Consider the following 19476-nt stretch of genomic DNA (forward strand, 5'->3'; position numbering starts at 1 on the left):
ATTGATTGATAGTAGGCACTTAATAAATACTGTTGACTTGACTTATTGGTTGAATGGATTCCTTGTCATGTTACTCATTTATTTCTAGAATAATTCTAGAATTTCTAATTCTAGGAAAATTCTCTTCAAATAAATGGTCTGTAAATTGCACAGATAGAATCTCTAGTTTCCTTCAAAACACAGCTCAGATGTTATTAAGGGCCTTTTATATCTCTCCCCCTCACCCCCTTCCCAATTGTTGGTGCTTTCCCCTCCTTCCTCCACTAGAAAGTGCTTAGTATTTATTTTGTTCCGATTTATCTCTGGACGTGTTCTCCCCCTATTCCTCGCCCCTACTACTTTGAGTTACTTGATTTTTTTTTGGCTATTGTATTCCCAGCACCCCAGTGCTTGACATGTTATTGGTATTCAGTAAATGTTTGTTGAATGGAAGAATCTTAAATGGAAGAATACTTAAATGTTTCTAATAAATTTCTCTATATTTGTTTAATGTTTTGTTCAGATACCAGGTTCATATAATGACTTAGGAAGATTTGCAGAATTTTTTTTTAAACCCTTACCTTCCTTCTATTGACTCCAAGGCAGAAGAGTGGTAAGGGCTAGGCAATGGGGGTCAAGTGACTTGCCCCCCCCAAGTGACTTACCCCCCAAGTGTCTGAGGCCAGATAAGAATGGTAAGGGCTAGGCAATGGGGGTCAAGTGACTTGCCCCCCCCAAGTGACTTACCCCCCAAGTGTCTGAGGCCAGATTTGAACCTAGGACCTCCTGTCTCTAGGCTTGGCTCTCAGTCCACTGAGCTACCCAACTGCCCCCTGCAGAATTTTATAAATTGATAAACATAGCAAAAAATTTCATTGCTAAATTTAGTTAATTATAATTTCTTTGTAAAATTTCAAACTTGAAGATGAAAAAACATAGATTTGGCTTTAAATAAAAGAAAACAGATTACTTCAAATTAATCTCACATTAAAAAATTGAAATTTGAATTTTTTATATTCTTCCTTTGTTGTACCACAACAACGATGATGATGATGATGATGATGATGATGATAGTTCTTTCCATATATTCACTGTCTTGACTTATGGAAATTCACAATGTCAGTTTCTCTAGACCTGTGTTGATGAACCTATGGCATGGATGCTAGAGTGTGCCAGAGGGGGATGCTCCTCTTCCCCTCTCCCTTGGAAACCTGAGGACATTTCTCACGTGACTCACCCCTCTGCCCAGAAGTTCAATGGGAGAGTTTCCTCCCTCCCCTGTGTGGAGGAAGGGGGTAGGCTCGAATTTGGCATAAGGGTTGTAATTTGGGCACTCATCTTCTAATGTCTCTAAAAGGTTTGCCATCACTGCTCCAGACCCTTCACCTAAAAGAATGAATGAAGGGGCAAAGGAGAATGGAGAAGGCCCAATGTAATTCCATTCAATAGCATCACAACAATCCTGAAAAACTTGCTCCTTAGTCTTTTCCTTGTGTGGAGTATTGAAAAGCATTAGGTGTACCAGCCCCTCATTGCAGAGACAACTAGAAGCTGTGATTAAGTGAATTCTCTGAGGACAAAACAGGCAATTAGGACACTAGGTGGTAGACAGAGCAGTGTATAGGGGCTTAGACCCTGCCTGGAAGACCCTTACTAGCTGTGTGACCTTGAACAAGTAATTTAGCCTTTGTTTACCCAATTGTAAAAGATGGGTAATAATAGCACTGAAATCACAGGGTTATTTTGATGATCAAAAGGGATAAAATTTATGAAGCATTTAGCCCAGTGCCTGGCACATAGTAAGCACTATATAAATATTAGCTATTATTATTATTATTAATACTAGTAGTATTATTAGTATTATTATTGAAGTAGCCAGGATTTGACCTTGAGTTTTCAGTGTCACAGATGAAAATGTTCTAAAACTTCATTCTGGCAAATTCTGTAACAAATTCACTTATAAAACCTACCCACTTGATGCTTAATTCGGTGTTATTATATTTCAGTTTTTTAAGACATCTTGAATATAGTTAACTTCTGGCACTAATAATCTGTATTCTTTTGGTTGCAAAGTCCATTCAGCATTAATTTTTACTCAGAATTATCTCATGTGCCACCTAACTTTGATTATGTTCTACTTACCCTTGTTCTCTTGAATTTCTGATCTAGTTCTTTCCATTCATTTTTCTTGAGCACTTTTCTCTCCATTTTTTGAAAATGTTAGCATTGGCTATGTATAATACTAATCAATTAATACCCTTCTGAACTAAAATAACTTTTTTTGTTATTAAAAGCAGCAAAAAATCTTGAAAAATAAAATATTCCTTCTTAAAAGACATGCTTAAAATTGTAATTTCTAGTTTTTCCTAAAATTGTAATTTCTAGTTTTTCCTTTTCTGATGAAGAATAATTGTTAGTTGCTTGTCCTTAGGTTTGTTTTTCTTTTGGTATGGAAGATATGTGGATGAATTTTACTTAGATTTAATTTGCTCCTGCATTACTACACAAATGCTTTCCCTGTTTTCTTTACAATTTTATAAAGAAGTCTGTTTTTAAGTGCTTTTGCCAACCTGGCTATTAGATTTCTCTCTTTGGTGAGTAGATCATGTTTTTACAAAGGGAGTTTTTAGGTTTTAGTATGTTCTTATTATAGTAATAGTAATATTTAGTGTATACTAGTAATAGCATTATGTAGTTAATGAAAAGTATGATGATTATGTAGACAAATGGATTTACTTGAAAATCAATTAATTTACTCAGATTTGTGACATTTCTAAACTTCCTATAGAAGAAAACCATTTATCTCTTTTCTGAAATTGAAAAGATATACATATTATATACACAAATATATATACACATACACACATGTATATAAGTATGTATATATATGTGTATATATATATATACATATAAATATATTAATATTCATTCTTCCCCTGTGGTATGATGCTTTGGGGCGTATACTTACCCACTTTAGTATTGCTTTTTTTAATATTACATTTAAGCCTTTTGATTAAAAAGTGACATGTTATAGTGTGATTTTTTTTTTAAGGCAATTGGAAAATAATTGAATTTCTCTTTCCTTTTCTAGGCTGAACTCACAGGAATCAAATGGCGTAGGTACAATTTTGGAGGGCATGGGGACTGTGGGCCCATCATTTCAGCCCCTGCCCAGGATGATCCAATCCTATTAAGCTTCATTCGCTGCCTGCAAGCCAATCTGCTATGTGTATGGCGCCGGGATGTCAAACCAGATTGCAAAGAATTATGGATATTCTGGTGGGGAGATGAACCCAATTTAGTTGATGTGATACATCATGAGTTACACAGTAAGTGTTTTGTTTCATTGTGTACCATTAAAAATTAGTTAATTTGTGCCATGTTTTACAAAGGCCACTGATTACTATATTGTTTTAGTCATATTTCAAAGGTATGTTATTTGTTTATGAAGCAAATATCCTATTTCAAGTCTTAGTGGTTATGAATGAATGGGCAGACAAAATGAAGGAAATTTACTTCATTTTGTTGGTGATAGTTTTGATTTAGTGTTAGTTCAAAATAATGGAAGTTTTTAATAGATTTTTAATTTTTACCTTTTGAGAGCTAAGAGTGGATAAATGACCAGGTTGGGAGTCAAGAATCCAGATTCATGTTTGGCCTTTGATATATATTCATTTTGTGACCCTGGGTAAGTTGGTTAACTTTTAAATTGTCTAATATAACTCTGGAACTGTATAAGCTTTAGAAAGGTTCTGTTCTGCATCAGTGTAGGAAGTTATCATTCTCAGGGTTCTGATTGGAAAATAATATATATCCTTTAAAAAAAAGATTCTGACAAAATTGGAGCCATTCTCTCATAGGCATTAAATTATAATTTAACAGGGCAATAAGAATAAAGTGAAGTCCTGAGTAATTCATTTCAGAAGGTCTTTGACTATGGTATTATTTTAAGTGTTATTAATGAAAGGAAAACAAATCATGAGAGTGATCTTTTAAAATATACTTTCTCTTTTTTATTTTTGTATAACTTCAGCATGTTGGCTCTTGTCACAGAGGCAAAAATGAACAGGACTTTTGGTTTCTTGCTACGACAGAAATTAATGTATGCTTTTAATTAGCCAATTTTTTTTCATCAATCTGTGAATTACTACTAGTTTAATGGAAAAGTTTTACTTTTTATTTCATGCATGTGTGTTTTTGATTTCTTTAATCAAAATGTCAATCATGCAGTGGGCATCTTCTAAGTGCCAGGCACTGTGCTAAACAATGGGAATGCAAAGAAAAACAAAAGTTACTCCTCAGCAAATAAGAAGGTACAAATTTATAGACAGGACAAATTGGGGACTAGTCCCAAAGGGAAGGAACTAAGATTAATAACTGGGAAAGTCTTCTTGCAGAAGCTACAACTTTAGCTGAGACATGAAAGTAGGCAGGGAAGCCAGGAGGAGGAAACGGGGAAGAAGAGAGTTACAGACAAGTGGGGCAGTCAGTGAAAATGGCTAGTGTTGAAGAGATGGATTATCTTAGGTGAAGAATAGCAAGAAGGCCAGTGCCACTGGATCTTAGATTCTGTAGAGGAGAGTCAAACTAATAAGAGACCCATTTATGAAGGACTTTAAAAGCCAGATAGAGGGTTGCATATTTGATCCTAGAGGTAATAAGTTGCTGTTTGCATTTATTTTAGGGGGGGGGGTGATGACATGGTCAGGAGACCTATGCTTTTCAATGATCACTTTGATAGCTGACTTGAGAGTGGAGAATTCAGGGAGAACAACCAGCAGGTTATTGCAATAGCAGGAGGTGAGGAAATCCTCCTCCAATGGGGTTGGTGGCTGTGTCATGAGAGAAGAGGCGTGCATATACATGAGATGTCATTCAAGGACAAATGGCAGAACTTGGCAATTGATTGAATAGGGGCTGTGAGAGAGTGAGGAAAGGAGGATTATATTTTGGTTTTGAACCTGGTTCTTTCTCCAAATAACTTTCATTGAGCTTACTATCTTCTGCTCAAGGAAGATTTCTTATTTTCTATTGTTAGGATTATTTTCTTTATGACATTGATTCAGATCTTTCCCTTGAGACCCTAAGGTGTTTTAAGTCACACTCTACAAGTAAACCAATTTATAACTAGACCTTAGCTGTATAATCCTGGTCAAGTCATTTAACCCTTCTGTCTCAGTTTCCTCATCTGTAAAATAAAGATAATATGTGAGGAGAAAACGAAATAATATTTATAAAACTCTGCACAAACCTTTAAGTACTATATAAATGCTGGCAATCTTTATTGTTTTGACTATTATTCTAACCCGATATTAAATATGCTTTTATTTAGCTCTAATAACTAGAAGGATTAGCTTTTATTTGGAACATATTGTATTGCTAGAATTTGAATTTATCTAATTACTTTTCCAAGGATGGTAGAATACTAATTTTCTTTCTTTTTTGATCACCCATTCTTATTTTTCTACACTGGTTTAAAGGCCTCCTAGATAATATCCTTTGATGGATGTTATTTAATTCTGACCTTCTTTCCTTTCTATCCCTTTCCCCCCACAGAATGTCCTTTCAAAAACAGCCAGAAGGCAGTAATCTATACTAGAATAATCTGTGTTCTCTATAGCTCACTTATCTACTTCATTCATTTTGTTCTGTCCCTCTCTTTCTTCCTCCTCTTTCCTCTTCTCTTCCCTCCTGTCTTTTCTTAAACTTCTTTCTCCTCCTCCCTTTCACTGTTTCCTTCTCTTTCCCCTTCTGTTTTTCTTTCTATCCCCCCTCTCCTTCTACCTTTCTCTTCTCATTTCCTCTACTCCCTTTAGCACCTTTTTTCTTACATTATAACTTATGAGTATCTTTAGAATCATGCCAACTTTGATTCATACCAAATTGCTTATTTGCAAGTATAACTGGTAAAATCTCAGGACCCTTGCCTTTATAGTATAAAGACTGTTTTATGTAGGCAGAAATGAATTAATAAAAAATTTCAATTTTGAGACCTACTTTATCAAAGTTAAACCAGATGTTAATTTTTGAGGCTGTGCCTATTTGTGTGTGGGTTCAAATAGATGCCTACTAAGGTCCCACCCAATCCTCAAATTTTGAGATTCTTTTAGAAATATCTTTTATGGAGCACCTAGGTGGTTCAGTGGATAGAGAGCCAGGTGTGAAGATGAGAGGTCTTGGGTTCATATTTCACTCCAGACATTTCCTTGTAGATTCTTAGCATTGATTCTAAGACAGAAAGTAAGGATTTTTTAAAAGGAAATACATTTTATTAAAATTTTGTAGGACTGTACCATCTTTTAATTTCTTTTTGTTCCTTTATATTTTTCATCTTATTTCTTCCTTCACTTTTGGTTTTGTTTTCACCTCTGATATCCATTCTTTTCTATTTTTGTTTCTATTTGGTCTTCATTTTCTAGCACTATAAGGCATTATTTTATGAGGAAAAATATGGGATGAAGTTGTTCTGTTTTATGAGAAAATGTTTTTTAAGAGGGAATTTACAATTCTTTGGTAGGGTTATAGGACATATTTAGTAGATAATGTGACTTGTTTTACTTACAGAAATAAGAAGTGATTGGTATTTTTAAAAACAATAGGAATGATGTTGATTCTGATGTATTTATTTCACTTTCTAAATTGAGGAGGTTGGAATTTAAATTGGGTAAAAATTAAGAATTTTTTCCATATAATGCATATAAATTTAATACTGACTTGAGGAAATATAGCCTCCTCGCTTCCAGACCAGTGTTGTCACACTCAAATAGTCAGTACACTCAATGAGGACTTCTGAAGGCGTCATTGCCTTAGAAAACCACATATTACATATGTGTTCTTTCCCCCAATAAAACGTAATGTTTCAAACACATAGATTGTTTCTTTTCTGTCTTTGTATGTGTAGTGCCTGATGAATGAGGAGAAGCCAAGAAACATTTATTTGGTGCCTACTATGCTCTATGCACTGTGCTAAGTGCTCTATAAATCTCATTTCATATGATCTGATTTGATGAATATTTGCTGGTTGATTGGTGCTTAATAATTGTTTGTCAAAGAAATGAACTGCTAGTTGTTCCGATGAGTTGATTTGCCTTTTCCAATTATACATTTTCCTGAGGATTTTTTTATGTCACTTCTTGAGTGCCATTCACTGTTGATAATGTACCACAGCCTGCTTCTACTTGTCATTGCTTGGGGTTTTCCAAAGTTTGGATTTTGCTGAGATCATAGTGTTTCATACTTTGAGACCACATAGCACGCCAAGGAGAATGTTGGTGTTACAAAGGTTCTGTGTTAGGAAGCAGCTTGGGATCATTATTGCCACAAGCATTTTCTCAAATGTGATTGAGACCATTCATGCTTCCTTGGTGAATCCAGGGTCCTGTTCACTGTTCATCTGTGGGGTCTATATCTCCTTCATATAAACACCAGCATACAAGCAGCCTGGGAAGCTCAGGTGTTCCAAGAAGATTTTATAGATGACTGTATAGGTACCACAGCCATCCCACTCAATTTAAGAAATATACCAATGTAGGAACAATTCTTAACCTTTTTTGCAGCCAATTTCTGGGTAGTTAATCATTAGAGTACGATAAATTCAGAGCCCTTTTGGCTGGTATTTTTCTCCTGACATTCTAAAACAATGATAGCCTTGGCTCCTTCCTGTAAAACTATTATAAAAACAATTATGTTGGAGAAATATTAAAACTATCTTCAGCTCTGATGAGTGTCAGTGTAAAATAGAAACATAAGACAACCATGCTGGTAGTGTAAAGTCACTTAGAAGAAGGGAAAAGATGATGTGTGTGTGTGTGTGTGTGTGTGTGTGTGTGTGTGTGTGTGTGTGCGCGCGCGCGCGTGCGTGCGCGCGCACACTTAGTAGTGGTGGTGGTACAGTATGACCCATTGCCTAGGCATGAGTTTAGAATAGTCTTTGTTTGGATAGCATTACATTTTGGCAAGAAAGAATTATTTCAAGTCCATTTAAAAAAATATAGCTTGAACCATCTGCTTCATGAATCAGTTTCAGAAGACCTGAGAACACATTTTTCAAGCATTAAAGGGATTTAAAGATGAGCAATGGACCAAATGAAATAGAGAATTTAGTGAAAGAAAATTTGCATTATTAAAATCCTAAAGAGAAAAAAGACCCAGTCATTGGCCCAATCCCTTCCATTTAGCAGTAACAGGAAAATGTGGGTGATCATATATTAGTTGGTATCTTGTAATTTCCTTTGACTTAATGAAATAAACGCATTCTAGTAGGCCTACTAAATGAGGCCTTGTTCTCATTTGGGATTTAAAAAATTACTTCCTGGGAAGTGACAGCCTTTTTACCCATAAAATTGACAGGTACTAGTACAACAATGGGCAAGATGCCCTTTACTTTATTTTCATTTCTTTTAAAAGAGGAAATTTACTTAACAGCTTTTCTTTCCATTAGGTTTTTATTTTTTATTACTGGTGGTCAATGTATGATTCATCGACATGAATCCCTTGGGTTAAATTGGAAGTAGGAGTAATGCTTTTTCTTCACTGTATGGGTCTCTTTAGCATGCCTCAAACAGAGAAGTATGTTAGACAATCTTTAAAATTACATGTAAATTGTATAGTCCTATGCATCACCTACCTGTAGTGTTTCATGCATCCATATTTATTTCACAATGTACTATGGATTTTATTGTTTTGTGATGAATCAGAATTTATATTGTAGTTAAAATGCACCTTCCATGTTTGTTGTTCCTTGAGCAGACTTAAGAATACCTTTGTAAATCAAAAGAGTAAGAAATATTGTTGCTAAAAGATGGTACCCGAGGCAATTTAAAAAGAAAAACAATAAAACAAATACCATACTTTTGAAAAGTCTGTTTTGATGTAGTAAAAGGTTTCTAAAATTTAGGTCTTACTAGGACTTGGTATATTTTCTGATGTATCTGATAATGAGAGTGTTTGTTGCTTTATTTTACCATTCTTATTTTTGAAAAAATGAATTTGCTTATGTTGTAAAACAGTGATAACTTCCGTTGTCTGTTTTCTAAAAGATTCTAATGTACAGTTGCTGAAATAAGATTAGGTTTAATAGGTAATTATGTGCTCCAAAGAAAGTCAAATACATATTAAGAATTTGATAAGTAATGAATGATAAAACCTTGGCAGGATCATAATGATGAGACATTTTTTCTTCTATAGCTAGGAAAGAAGTACTACTAATAAATTAGAGAGAACTCTAAAACTAAATATGCTTGGAATTAGCTAGAGTGTTGAGACCAAGCTAAGGTCCACCTTTTGAATGTAAATAAAATTGTTGTTTTACCACAGGCAACTTATTGAACCATGTAATTAGTTTTTTTCTATGAAAAATGAGATCATTTATAGTGAGCCTGCTGTGTGGTATGTAAAGGATTTAGACTCTAGTTACATGAAAATTAAATAATCATTAAAAGATTGTATTTCTTAAAATGCTGCTTGAGGGGAAACCAAAGAAATCTCATCAGCAGAATTTATTTATTTATTTATTTCACTATTTATTGGATGAGTTTAGACAACATCACATAGTTGACTTTTTTTGCTTGAGGAAATTATTTTCTCATTCATATAAAGTGATTTAACAGTATAAAGTAAATGCAAATCAGTTGAAAGTCTATTTGCATGAATTATGCCAGGTTTTTTTACTTTATGAATTACTGTGAACTAATAAAACTTTCAAAATAACTTTAAAACAATGTGAATTGTAGTAGACATCTGAATTTTTCTATTTTCAAAATAATTTCAATGATTTATGGAAAATAATTTTAATGATATGATTTAAAAAAAAACTAGCCTTTCTACAAATCCAGTTTTTAAAAATATAAACACACTTCTATTTGGCACACTAGTTCTTTCAGGAGTGGCTAGAGATTCAAGCTTTGTCTTTTGTTACCTACTGGCTATATGACATAAAGTCACCAAACCTCTGAGTGGCCTAGGCCACAGTCTTAAAACAACAAATCTTCAAAGTTTTTCAGACAACATGTAGGCTTGGTTTCAGTCATTACACACATTACTTCCTGGCCAGCTCATCACTGCGCTGTCTACATTTGTATGGAGCCTTTTCTTTCTTTTCTTTTCTTTTTTTTCCTCCCTGGTCCACGCTCTTGATTTCATCAGTTTTGAGAGCTTATGGTACAGAGATTTCTCCAAGTGGAATAAAGCTCAGTCCCTAGAAAGAGTGACTTCAGAGCCTTAGAGAGTTGTCTAGACCTTTGAGAGGATCATGAAGCTTGAGTATATCAGGGCATGATTTGAACACAGCTCTTCCTGTCTCCAAAGCTGATTTTCTAATCATGGTGCAATTAAGCCTCTTAACCATAGACTCTTAGGAGAGTTGCAAGGTTTATAAAATGTTAGAGAGGGCTCTGTGCAACTGTTGCCATATCAGTTTTATAAGTGTGAAAACAGAGGTTTAGAAAAGTCATATGTGAGGGCAGCTGGGTAGCTCAATGTATTGAGAGCCAGGCCTAGAGACGGGAGATCCTAGGTTCAAATTTGGCCTCAGACACTTCCCAGCTGTGTGACCCTGGACAAGTCACTTGACCCCCATTGCCTAGCCCTTCCCATTCTTCTGCCTTGGAACCAGTACACAGTATTGACTCCAAGACGGAAGGTAAGGGTTTAAAAGAAAAAAGAAAAGTCACATATGCTTTACTAAAGGCTTACATTCACTTGTTAGTTATCAGAATAAGGGTTTCACCATTTCTCTGCATTCCTGCCTTCTTCCCCAGCTTGTTTAAACACTGTTTTCTTCCTCAATTAGATGGAAGCTTCTTCAGGGCATATACTGTATTTTTATTTGTATTTGTGTCCCCACCATTTAGCACTGTGCCTGGCACCTAGTAAGCACTTAATGGATGTTTCTTGCTTGTCTGTCTGTGTGCTTGCTTTTGCGTGTGTGTGTGTGTGTGTGTGTGTGTGTGTGTGTGTGTGTGTGTGTGTGTGTGTGTGTGTGTGTATGATGGGAAAAGCAAAGAAAAACAAAACCCTTAAAAAAGATATGCTTAGTCAAGCAAAAATCAATTCCTACATTGGCTGTGTCCAACAATGTATCCTTTGACTTCCTCCAGATTCCAAGGAAAAACTTTAAAAGGTTACCAGATTTATAAAATTTGGGTTCAGCTTTAAAGATCTGAATGTGTTTGAGGTGGATTATTGAAGGTTTATGGGAATGGTTTGATCCCTTCACTCTAATCTACTTTTAGAAACCTCCAGTGAATTGCTAGTTCTTCCTAACATCTAGCCTCAATTTGCCCCCTGTGCTGCTACTTTTTCTACTCCTACTTTTGTCCTCTGGGGCCAAGAATATCCCAACTATTCCCTTTCACCTGATAGCTTTTCAGATATGTGAAAACAGACATTACATACCCTCTAAGATTTTTCTTCAGGTTAAACATCCCCATTCCCTCTAGACATCTCCAGTTTAGTGCTTTCCGTCTGTGACTGTCAGAACTGAACATGGAATTTTCTGCCTGTGGTCTGACCAGGGCAGTGAGTCTAGTCCATTTGTATTCTTGGATGTTTTGCTTCTCTTAATGTAACTCATGAGCTCATTAATGTTCTTGGCTGTCATGTCCCACTCTGACATATAGTGTGCTTGTGATCTAATCACATTCCCGGGACTCTTTCAGATGGACTGCACTCTTGGCATGCTTCCCCTAGTGGGGACTGAGGATGCTGATTTTCTTAGCTCAAGTATAAAACTTCAGGTTTATTCTAATCCAATTTAATCTTAAAATCATGAGACCACCATTCTCTCTGGTTCCAGTGGCAAGATGACTAAATTGGGACTCAAAACATCCCAGATTTTTAACTGGTACTTGTGTGGCCAGAGGCAAAATTCTGGCTCTCTATGGGTCTTACTTACATTATTATAAAATAAGGAAGGAAGGAAGAAGAATATAGTAACAAGTACCTACTGTTTGCTCGATACTATGCTCTTAACACTTTACAAATACTGTCTTTTCTTGCCCCCCTTATTTTCATTTGAAAAAATGCATACAGAATGTAAGCGATCTGTCTGGGGTCACATAGCTAATCAATTTCTGAAGTTGAATTTCCATTCAGGTCTTCATGACTCCAGGCTTTATCCCAGTGCTTTATCTACTGTGCTACCAAGATGCCCTCAAAATATGGTTACTGGACTTAGATGGTCTTTAATACCTATTCTAATTTAATAGATTCCATGACATAATTTTTTCCATTTTTTGAACTGATTTCTATGACAAATGTTTTAAAACTTTATTTGAGATAATATAGAGTATTTCAATCTCTATCTAGTTAATATTCCATAAAACCTTTATAAATAATTCCTAACAGGCTATCTACCATCATTTTTTCAACTTTCTCAGGATTTATCAAGACTAACCATTTATTGGTGAGTAGATTTGGCTGTGACATAGAAGTCTATCAATCACTTCTCCCTAATCCCAAGTAAATTTAATTTTGTAGTTCAACATTCTACCCGTTAAAACTCAATTAACACTTCTATTAAACTTGTTTATAATTTTAGTTGTATCTAGTTGTGTGGTATTGTGTATTATCTTGAGCAAATTATCCTAAACTAACTTTATTTTTTTTCTGGTTCTTATGTGCTTTATTTTTTTTTCCCATTTGAATAAGTTTATTTAGTCAATTTAGAACATTATTCCTTGGTTACAATAATCACATTATTTCCCTCCCTCCACTCCACCCACTCTTCCCGAAGCCAAGGCACACTTTCATTGGGTATTACTTGTGTCCTTGATCAGAACCTATTTCCATGTTGTTGTTTACACTAGGATGTTCATTTAGAGTCTACATCCCCAACCATATTCCTTTGATCCATGTATTCAAGCAGTTGTTTTTCTTCGGTGTTTTTTTTCTTAAACCCTTACTTTCCATCTTGGAATCAATACTATGTATTGGCTCCAAGGCAGAAGAATGGAAAGGGCTAGGCAGTGGGGGTCAAGTGACTTGCCCAGAGTGACACAGCTGGGAAGAAGTGTCTGAGGCCAGATTTGAACCTAGGACCTCCTGTCTCTAGGCTTTCAATCAACTGAGGCTCCCAGCTTTTTACTCCCACAGTGTTTCCTCTGGATGTGGATAGTGGTTTTTCTCGTAGATTCCTCCTAGTTGTTCAGGATCACTGCATTGCCACTAATGGAGAAGTCCATTCTAAACTAATTTTAGATAGGATTTCTTCCACCTGAAAAAAGAAAAGAAAAATTTGAGTTCCAAAATGAGATGCCTGTTATTTCTGCATTTTATAGAGAACATTTTCTTAAGTCAAAATGGAAATGATAGAATTTTGAAAGTGCGTGTCTATAACTTTAAGGAATAATTATTAGCCCTTTCTCTAAAATTGTGTCAGCTTATTTAATTTTATAATTATAGTGGGTTTTCTTCCCCTTAAAAATAATAGGCCAGTAACCATCAAAGTTTCTATTGTGTATTCAGTAACCATTCATCATCACCATCCTCATCCTCATCTTCCTCCACATTGTTGTTGCTATCATTTGTGCTTATATGATACTTTAATTTTTGCCAATTCAGCCATGTGTGATAATCTAAGGAAATTTGTTTTTATTTGTTGTGCCTGTTAAATTCTTGATAAATGAAGAGTCATAAGCATATTCAGTCTAGTGGTTAGAATTCATTACATTCCAATTCTCTTGAACATTGGGGAGGTAGTATGCATATATGATGATTCTTTTTTCTTTTCTTTTCTTTTTTCCTGTTTGGTCCAAATTACCTTTTTTTCTGTCTTTTTTTTTTTAAATTTAAATTTTAAATTTCAAACATTGTTTCTTGGTTACAAAAATCATTTTCTTTTCCTCCCTACCCTTCCCCCCACCCTTCCCATAGCCAACACACAGTTTGACTGGGTATCGCATGTGTTCTTGATCAGAACCTCTTTCCATGGTGTTGGTATTTGCAATAGGATGTTCATTTGGAGTCTTATTTCCCCAATCATATCCCCTTCGACCCATATCATTAAGCTGTAGTTTTTCTTTAGTGTTTTTACTCCCACATTTTTTCCTCTGGATGTGGATAGTGTTTTTTCTCCTGTACCCCACTGGGTTGTTCAGGGTCACTGTATTACCACCAATGGAGGAGTCCATTACCTTCAATTGTACCACAGTGTTTCAGTCTCTGTGTACAATTTTTCCTGGTTCTGCTCCTCTCACTCTGCATAAATTCCTGGAGGGTTGTTCCAGTCCCCATGGAATCCCTCCAGTTCATTATTCCTTTAAGCAATAGTATTCCATCACTAACATATACTACAATTTGTTCATTCCCCAATTGAAGGGTATCCCCTCATTTTCTAATTTTTTGCCATCACAAAGAGCTCAGCTATGAATATTCTTGTACAGGTCTTTTTCCTTATCTCTTTGGGGTACAAACCCAGCAGTGCTTTGGCTGGATCAAAGGACAGACACTCTTTTATTGTCTTTTGGGCATAGTTCCAAATTGCCATCCTGAATGGTTGGATCAATTCACAACTCCACCAGCAATGAATTAATGTCCCTACTTTGCCGCATCCCCTCCAGCATTCACTGCTTTCCTCTGCTGTCATGTTGGCCAATCTGCTTGGTGTGAGGTGATACCTCAGAGTTGTTCTGATTTGCATCTCTCTGATTATAAGGGATTTAGAACACTTTTTCATGTGATTATTAATGGTTTTGATTTCTTGATCTGAAAATTGCCTATTCATGTCCCTTGCCCATTTATCAATTGGGGAATGGCTTGATTTTTTGTACAATTGGTTTAGTTCTTTATAAATTTGAGTAATTAGACCTTTGTTGGAGTTTTTTGTTATGAAGATTGTTTCCCAATTTGTTATTTCCCTTCTGATTTTGGTTATATTGGTTTTGCTTGTACAGAAACTTTTTAATTTGATGTAGTCAAAATTATTTATTTTACATTTTGTGACTCTTTCTAAGTCTTGCTTGGTTTTGAAATCTTTCCCTTCCCAAAGATCTGACATGTATACTATTCTGTGTTCACCTAAGTTACTTATAGTTTCCTTCTATATTTTCAGGTCATTCACCCATTCTGAGTTCATCTTTGGTGTAGGGTGTGAGGTGTTGATCCAGACCTAATCTCTCCCATACTGTCTTCCAATTTTCCCAGCAATTTTGATGATTCTTTCATTGGTGGAAAGTTTGTCAGATTTGGAGTCCAAAGACCCGGACTTGAATTCCCTCCTTGCTTTTTAGTAGTAGTTGGGTGAGCTTCATCTGGGCCCACCTTTCAAAGACCTACGGGGTCTTAGGCCCTAAATCTGCAAAAAGAGAGTTGGACTAAATGACCTGGAAGCTTCCTTTTACCTCTTCATTTATGATTCTAGTCAAAACAGATGCTTAACATTGCTCCAGCAGTTTGAAAGTTACAAAATTAGTCACTGAAGCTTGTTTTTTTGAAATTAAGTTTAAATTGGATACAGTTATGTTGTGCTGCCCCCCAGTGAATGAGGATGCCACGTGTTGGCTCTGGGTAACAGAGAGAGAAATATTTAGGGTTATGGGCTTGGAGATTGAAGGCTTTTTAAGAGATTATCTGGCACAAATCCCGCTTTCTGTGGATGAGTAAAGGGAGACTCAGAGAAATGACTTAGCTGAGGTTTCCCAGGCTACAGGAGTAAGAGTGAATGTTAGCCTTGTTCTGTTTTCCTGGGATGTCCATGGTATGGAGAATTTCCAGATCCCAATTCAGATCAGCTCCTTTCTTCTTTGCAGCTTAGAGGATGCTTAGTGAACTGAAGAGTTAGGCCACTTGCCCAGGATCACCCAGCCAGTCTATATCAGGGGCAAGACCAGAACCCAGATCTTGCTGTTTTTGAGGCCAGCTCTCCATCTAGAATACTTGGATGTCTTTCTTGCTACAAAGCAAAGGTTCTTTCTTTTAAAAAAGTATATTGATGTCTCAAAAAAAATTAAAAATTACTTTAACCACTTAAAAATGTGATAGTGAGAAGGGGTTCCTAAGCTTCATCAGAGTGCCCTAGGGCCCATGATACCCCAAGGGTTAACAAAGCCCTGCTCTCCAGGTTGTTCCTTCTATAGGTACAAAAAGAACATTTCTTTCCTTGGCATCATTCTAAATAAAGACATGATTAACTGAAAAAGTTTGAAATTTGTCATGCCTCCCTTGTCTGTTGTTAAGCTTAGATGATGAAAAATACATGTTGCTTTTATTATAATTTTTAATGTTAACAAATAAATGTTTAAAGCCTATGTGTATATATGCACACACATATTTTGAGAATGATTCTACTTGCTTATACTTTTTAAAAAATGGGATAAATAAGATGGTCATAGATAAGTCAGATGACTTGTCAACATTATTGATGAGATTGTTGTCTTGTTAAACAACATTTGAAAAATGGTTTATGGCTTCTCTCATACTACAGTTGATGAGTTTGCTTGGCTAGGCAGACCCATTATCTCTTTGATGAGATGTTAGGATGAGTATCTTCTGTAAGATATCATACTTTTTCTCCCTTTATTATGATTGTAGTTTTTTCTAACATGATTAGGGAAAAAATTGGAAAAGTATAGAATTATAGACTCAGAGCAATCCTCTAAGACATATCAGTAGAACTTAAAGGGGAACGTTAGAAATTATATTGTCCAACTATTCCCTTTTACAAATGAGAAAACTAAGGGTTTATATACTGATGACTTATGTGACTAGAATTGTTTAATGATGTAAATTTTTTTTCTATTGTAGCTGCAAAGTTAATGTGAAAAAAATTTTAAAATGTGTAGTATGGACTTTATAAAAATGAGACTTATGTTGATAACTCTCTTATAAAATATAAAGAATTACAGTAGTAGATTAGAAGAGTATCCTTTTCTGCCTTACCCTGTTCAAATCACAAGCTTCTCCTACAAAGTGCTATATTAGATGCTGATGATATAGAGAAAAAAATAAGGAATTTGCTCCCCTCCTAAAGGCTGACATTCTTTTAGCGGACTATGATATGTCCCAATGAAGTATATTACAAGGAAGCTTGAGGAAGAAGGAAATGCTTACAACTAGAGGGGAGTCACTTAGGGAGGTAGCATTGAGCTGGACCTTCAAGAAAGAAGAGATTCTAAGTAGCAGTTTGGGGAATATGTTTTAGGCCTAGTGGGTAGCTTGTTTAAGTGATTGGGGTCTGGAACAGCAGTGTTGAGGTTGAGAAAGAAATCATATTCTAAGAAAAAATTTTTTTTTAAACCCTTAACTTCTGCATTACAATCAAATACTGTATATTGGTTCTAAGGCAGAAGAGTATTAAGGGGTAGGCAATGGGGTTAAATGACTTGCCCAGGATCACACAGCTAGGAAGTGTCTGAGGCCTAATTTGAACCCAGGACCTCCCATCCCTAGACCTGGCTCTCAATCCACTGAGCCAACCAGCTGTCCCCAAAAGAATTTTTTAACTTATCATGTGCCAGGCACATCAGTGGCTTAGTGTAGAATAAGACTGGAAAGGTTGGTGGGGAACATCATTTTTCTGAAGGCCAAAAAAAATCTCATTGAATCTGACTAATAATTTTTTTAAATCTCCTTAAATTATTTAACAAATACTTTTATTTGTGAATAGTCCAAATCACTAGGTAGTCATTACTTTTTGATTAGGAAATGAATTGCTTTGAATAATTTTGACAATAGTTTAACATAAAAATTAATCTGAATTCTTCGAGCACATATAGTTCAAATGATGATAGCAAAGGCTGACCTAATGTGATACAAAGGTGAGAAAGACATTGTGATTAAAAGCTTGGCATGAACATATCATGTTTCAGTAATTGGGTTTTAGCAATATAATTAGCATTCAGTCTAATTAACTATGCATTTCTGAGGTAATTTTCAAGTTATGAAATTAATAATTTTTTCTTGCTATTATTCAATTCAGCCATTATGAAAATGGTTTTTTATTTGTTATATTCTATTGTTATCATTCATGTAATTTATAAGGCTCAGATCTTTTGTTACTGTAGTACAGCTGGGCATATTTTGGAGTGTGGGGACTAAGTGATTTAAAAAGAGATATTTGAATCTTTGTCATCAATGGGGTCAGATTTATCTCTCTCTATTAGAAAGTGAGGTAGAGAGAGAGAAAATAGTGAACCTTAGTGGCTAGAAGGCTTGTTGTGCTTACTTGAAATAGAACTTTTAAAGTAGGAGTAGAATGAGGAGGAAATCAGAGATTTTAATTGGCATAAAATTTTAGCACAACAAAACAATGAATTTAAATTCCTTTAAACAATTTTGTGACTGATCTGAGGGCTCCAGTGTAATAACTCTTTATAAGTAAGTGCTCAAAAATTTGATCATTCTGAAACTCTTGATACTTCAAATGTTTGGAATGTTTTCCCACACATACTTGTGTCTTATAAACATATTTATAAAATGAACTTTTTATGTTAATTCAGTCCTTACTTGAACATGACTTAAATTTTAATTTGGCAATGAATCCAATAGCATACAGCCATTTATCCTCTTGAGCCTCATCTAGGGTTGAATTACCAAAGGATTTCTACAATGTCTAAATAAACATTCAATTTGTTTATATCTTTTGTGTGATATTAGAGCATAACATTAATATGAGACTGTCACTAACTCACTGTAGTGAAAATAGTCTGTCTTTACTAATTATTTAACAGAACTGGCTTGCCATAATAAAAAATAATGATCTAAAATTAGAGAATTAATATGTTAATGCTTCTGATAAATTAAACATTATCATATATTAAATAGAAAAGTGAAGGTGAATGGCATTCCAAAACTTCCTGGTCATTAGTCACCTCTTGATGAAATTGTTGTCTTGTTAAACATCATGTGCAAAATAGTGTATGACTTCTCTCATACTATAAGTTGACGAGTCAGCTTGGCTAGGCAGACCCATTACCTCTTGGATCAGAAGTTAGGATGAGTATCTTCTGTAAGAAATCATACTTTTTTCTTCCTGTATTATTGACTTTGTTTCCAATCCTTAATTTTAAACAGTGAACATCTGCAGTATTATATGTTATATTATCTTCAATAGAAAACATTTTTATTTTGAACAGGAAGAGAATTTTAGTTTTTCTCTTGTGCTATTAGATGTAATGTTTCATTTGAGGTACATCATGTAAGCATTTCACTTTAGTTAGTAATTCAGCTTTGACAGTGGGAAAAATGTAGGCTAGACATGGAGATTTCTTTTGTGGTTTATTCATTGAAAGGAATTCTTAAAGTTAAGTGTTCTTTGCATGCCAGAAATTTGGACATTGTTCACTACAGATATTGTTTTATGTTCTGAGAAAACAATATTTATGATTATGAAAAATGTGTGTCACTTTTATTGTGGGTTATTGTGGTCTCTGGGAAATAAAAATACTAGGGTTCCCAAAGGGCAACAGAGAAACAAATGATGGGTAGAGAAATAAACTATTAAGTAGGACTAATCAGGACTTAGATATAAGATGTGGTATAAAAATCATCATTCAAAAATTG

At 35.1% G+C, this 19476-nt stretch overlaps 1 protein-coding gene across 6 annotated transcripts in view; it reads left to right on the forward strand.

The window, feature by feature from the left end:
- MED13L (mediator complex subunit 13L) overlaps nt 1–19476 on the forward strand; it is a 446607-nt gene that overhangs the window by 72249 nt on the left and 354882 nt on the right. For 3 of the 6 annotated variants that reach the window (XM_001365370.4, XM_007489989.3, XM_007489988.3), the window contains exon 2: nt 3071–3308. In XM_001365370.4, the coding sequence (XP_001365407.2) occupies nt 3071–3308 (238 nt within the window). Of the gene's footprint in view, nt 1–3070; nt 3309–19476 lie in introns of those variants that run through there. The other 3 variants (XM_056821680.1, XM_007489990.3, XM_007489991.3) reach the window with 3 other exon arrangements.

The sequence above is a fragment of the Monodelphis domestica genome, chromosome 3, assembly GCF_027887165.1.
Source record: "Monodelphis domestica isolate mMonDom1 chromosome 3, mMonDom1.pri, whole genome shotgun sequence".
NCBI classification, from domain to species: Eukaryota; Metazoa; Chordata; class Mammalia; order Didelphimorphia; family Didelphidae; genus Monodelphis; species Monodelphis domestica.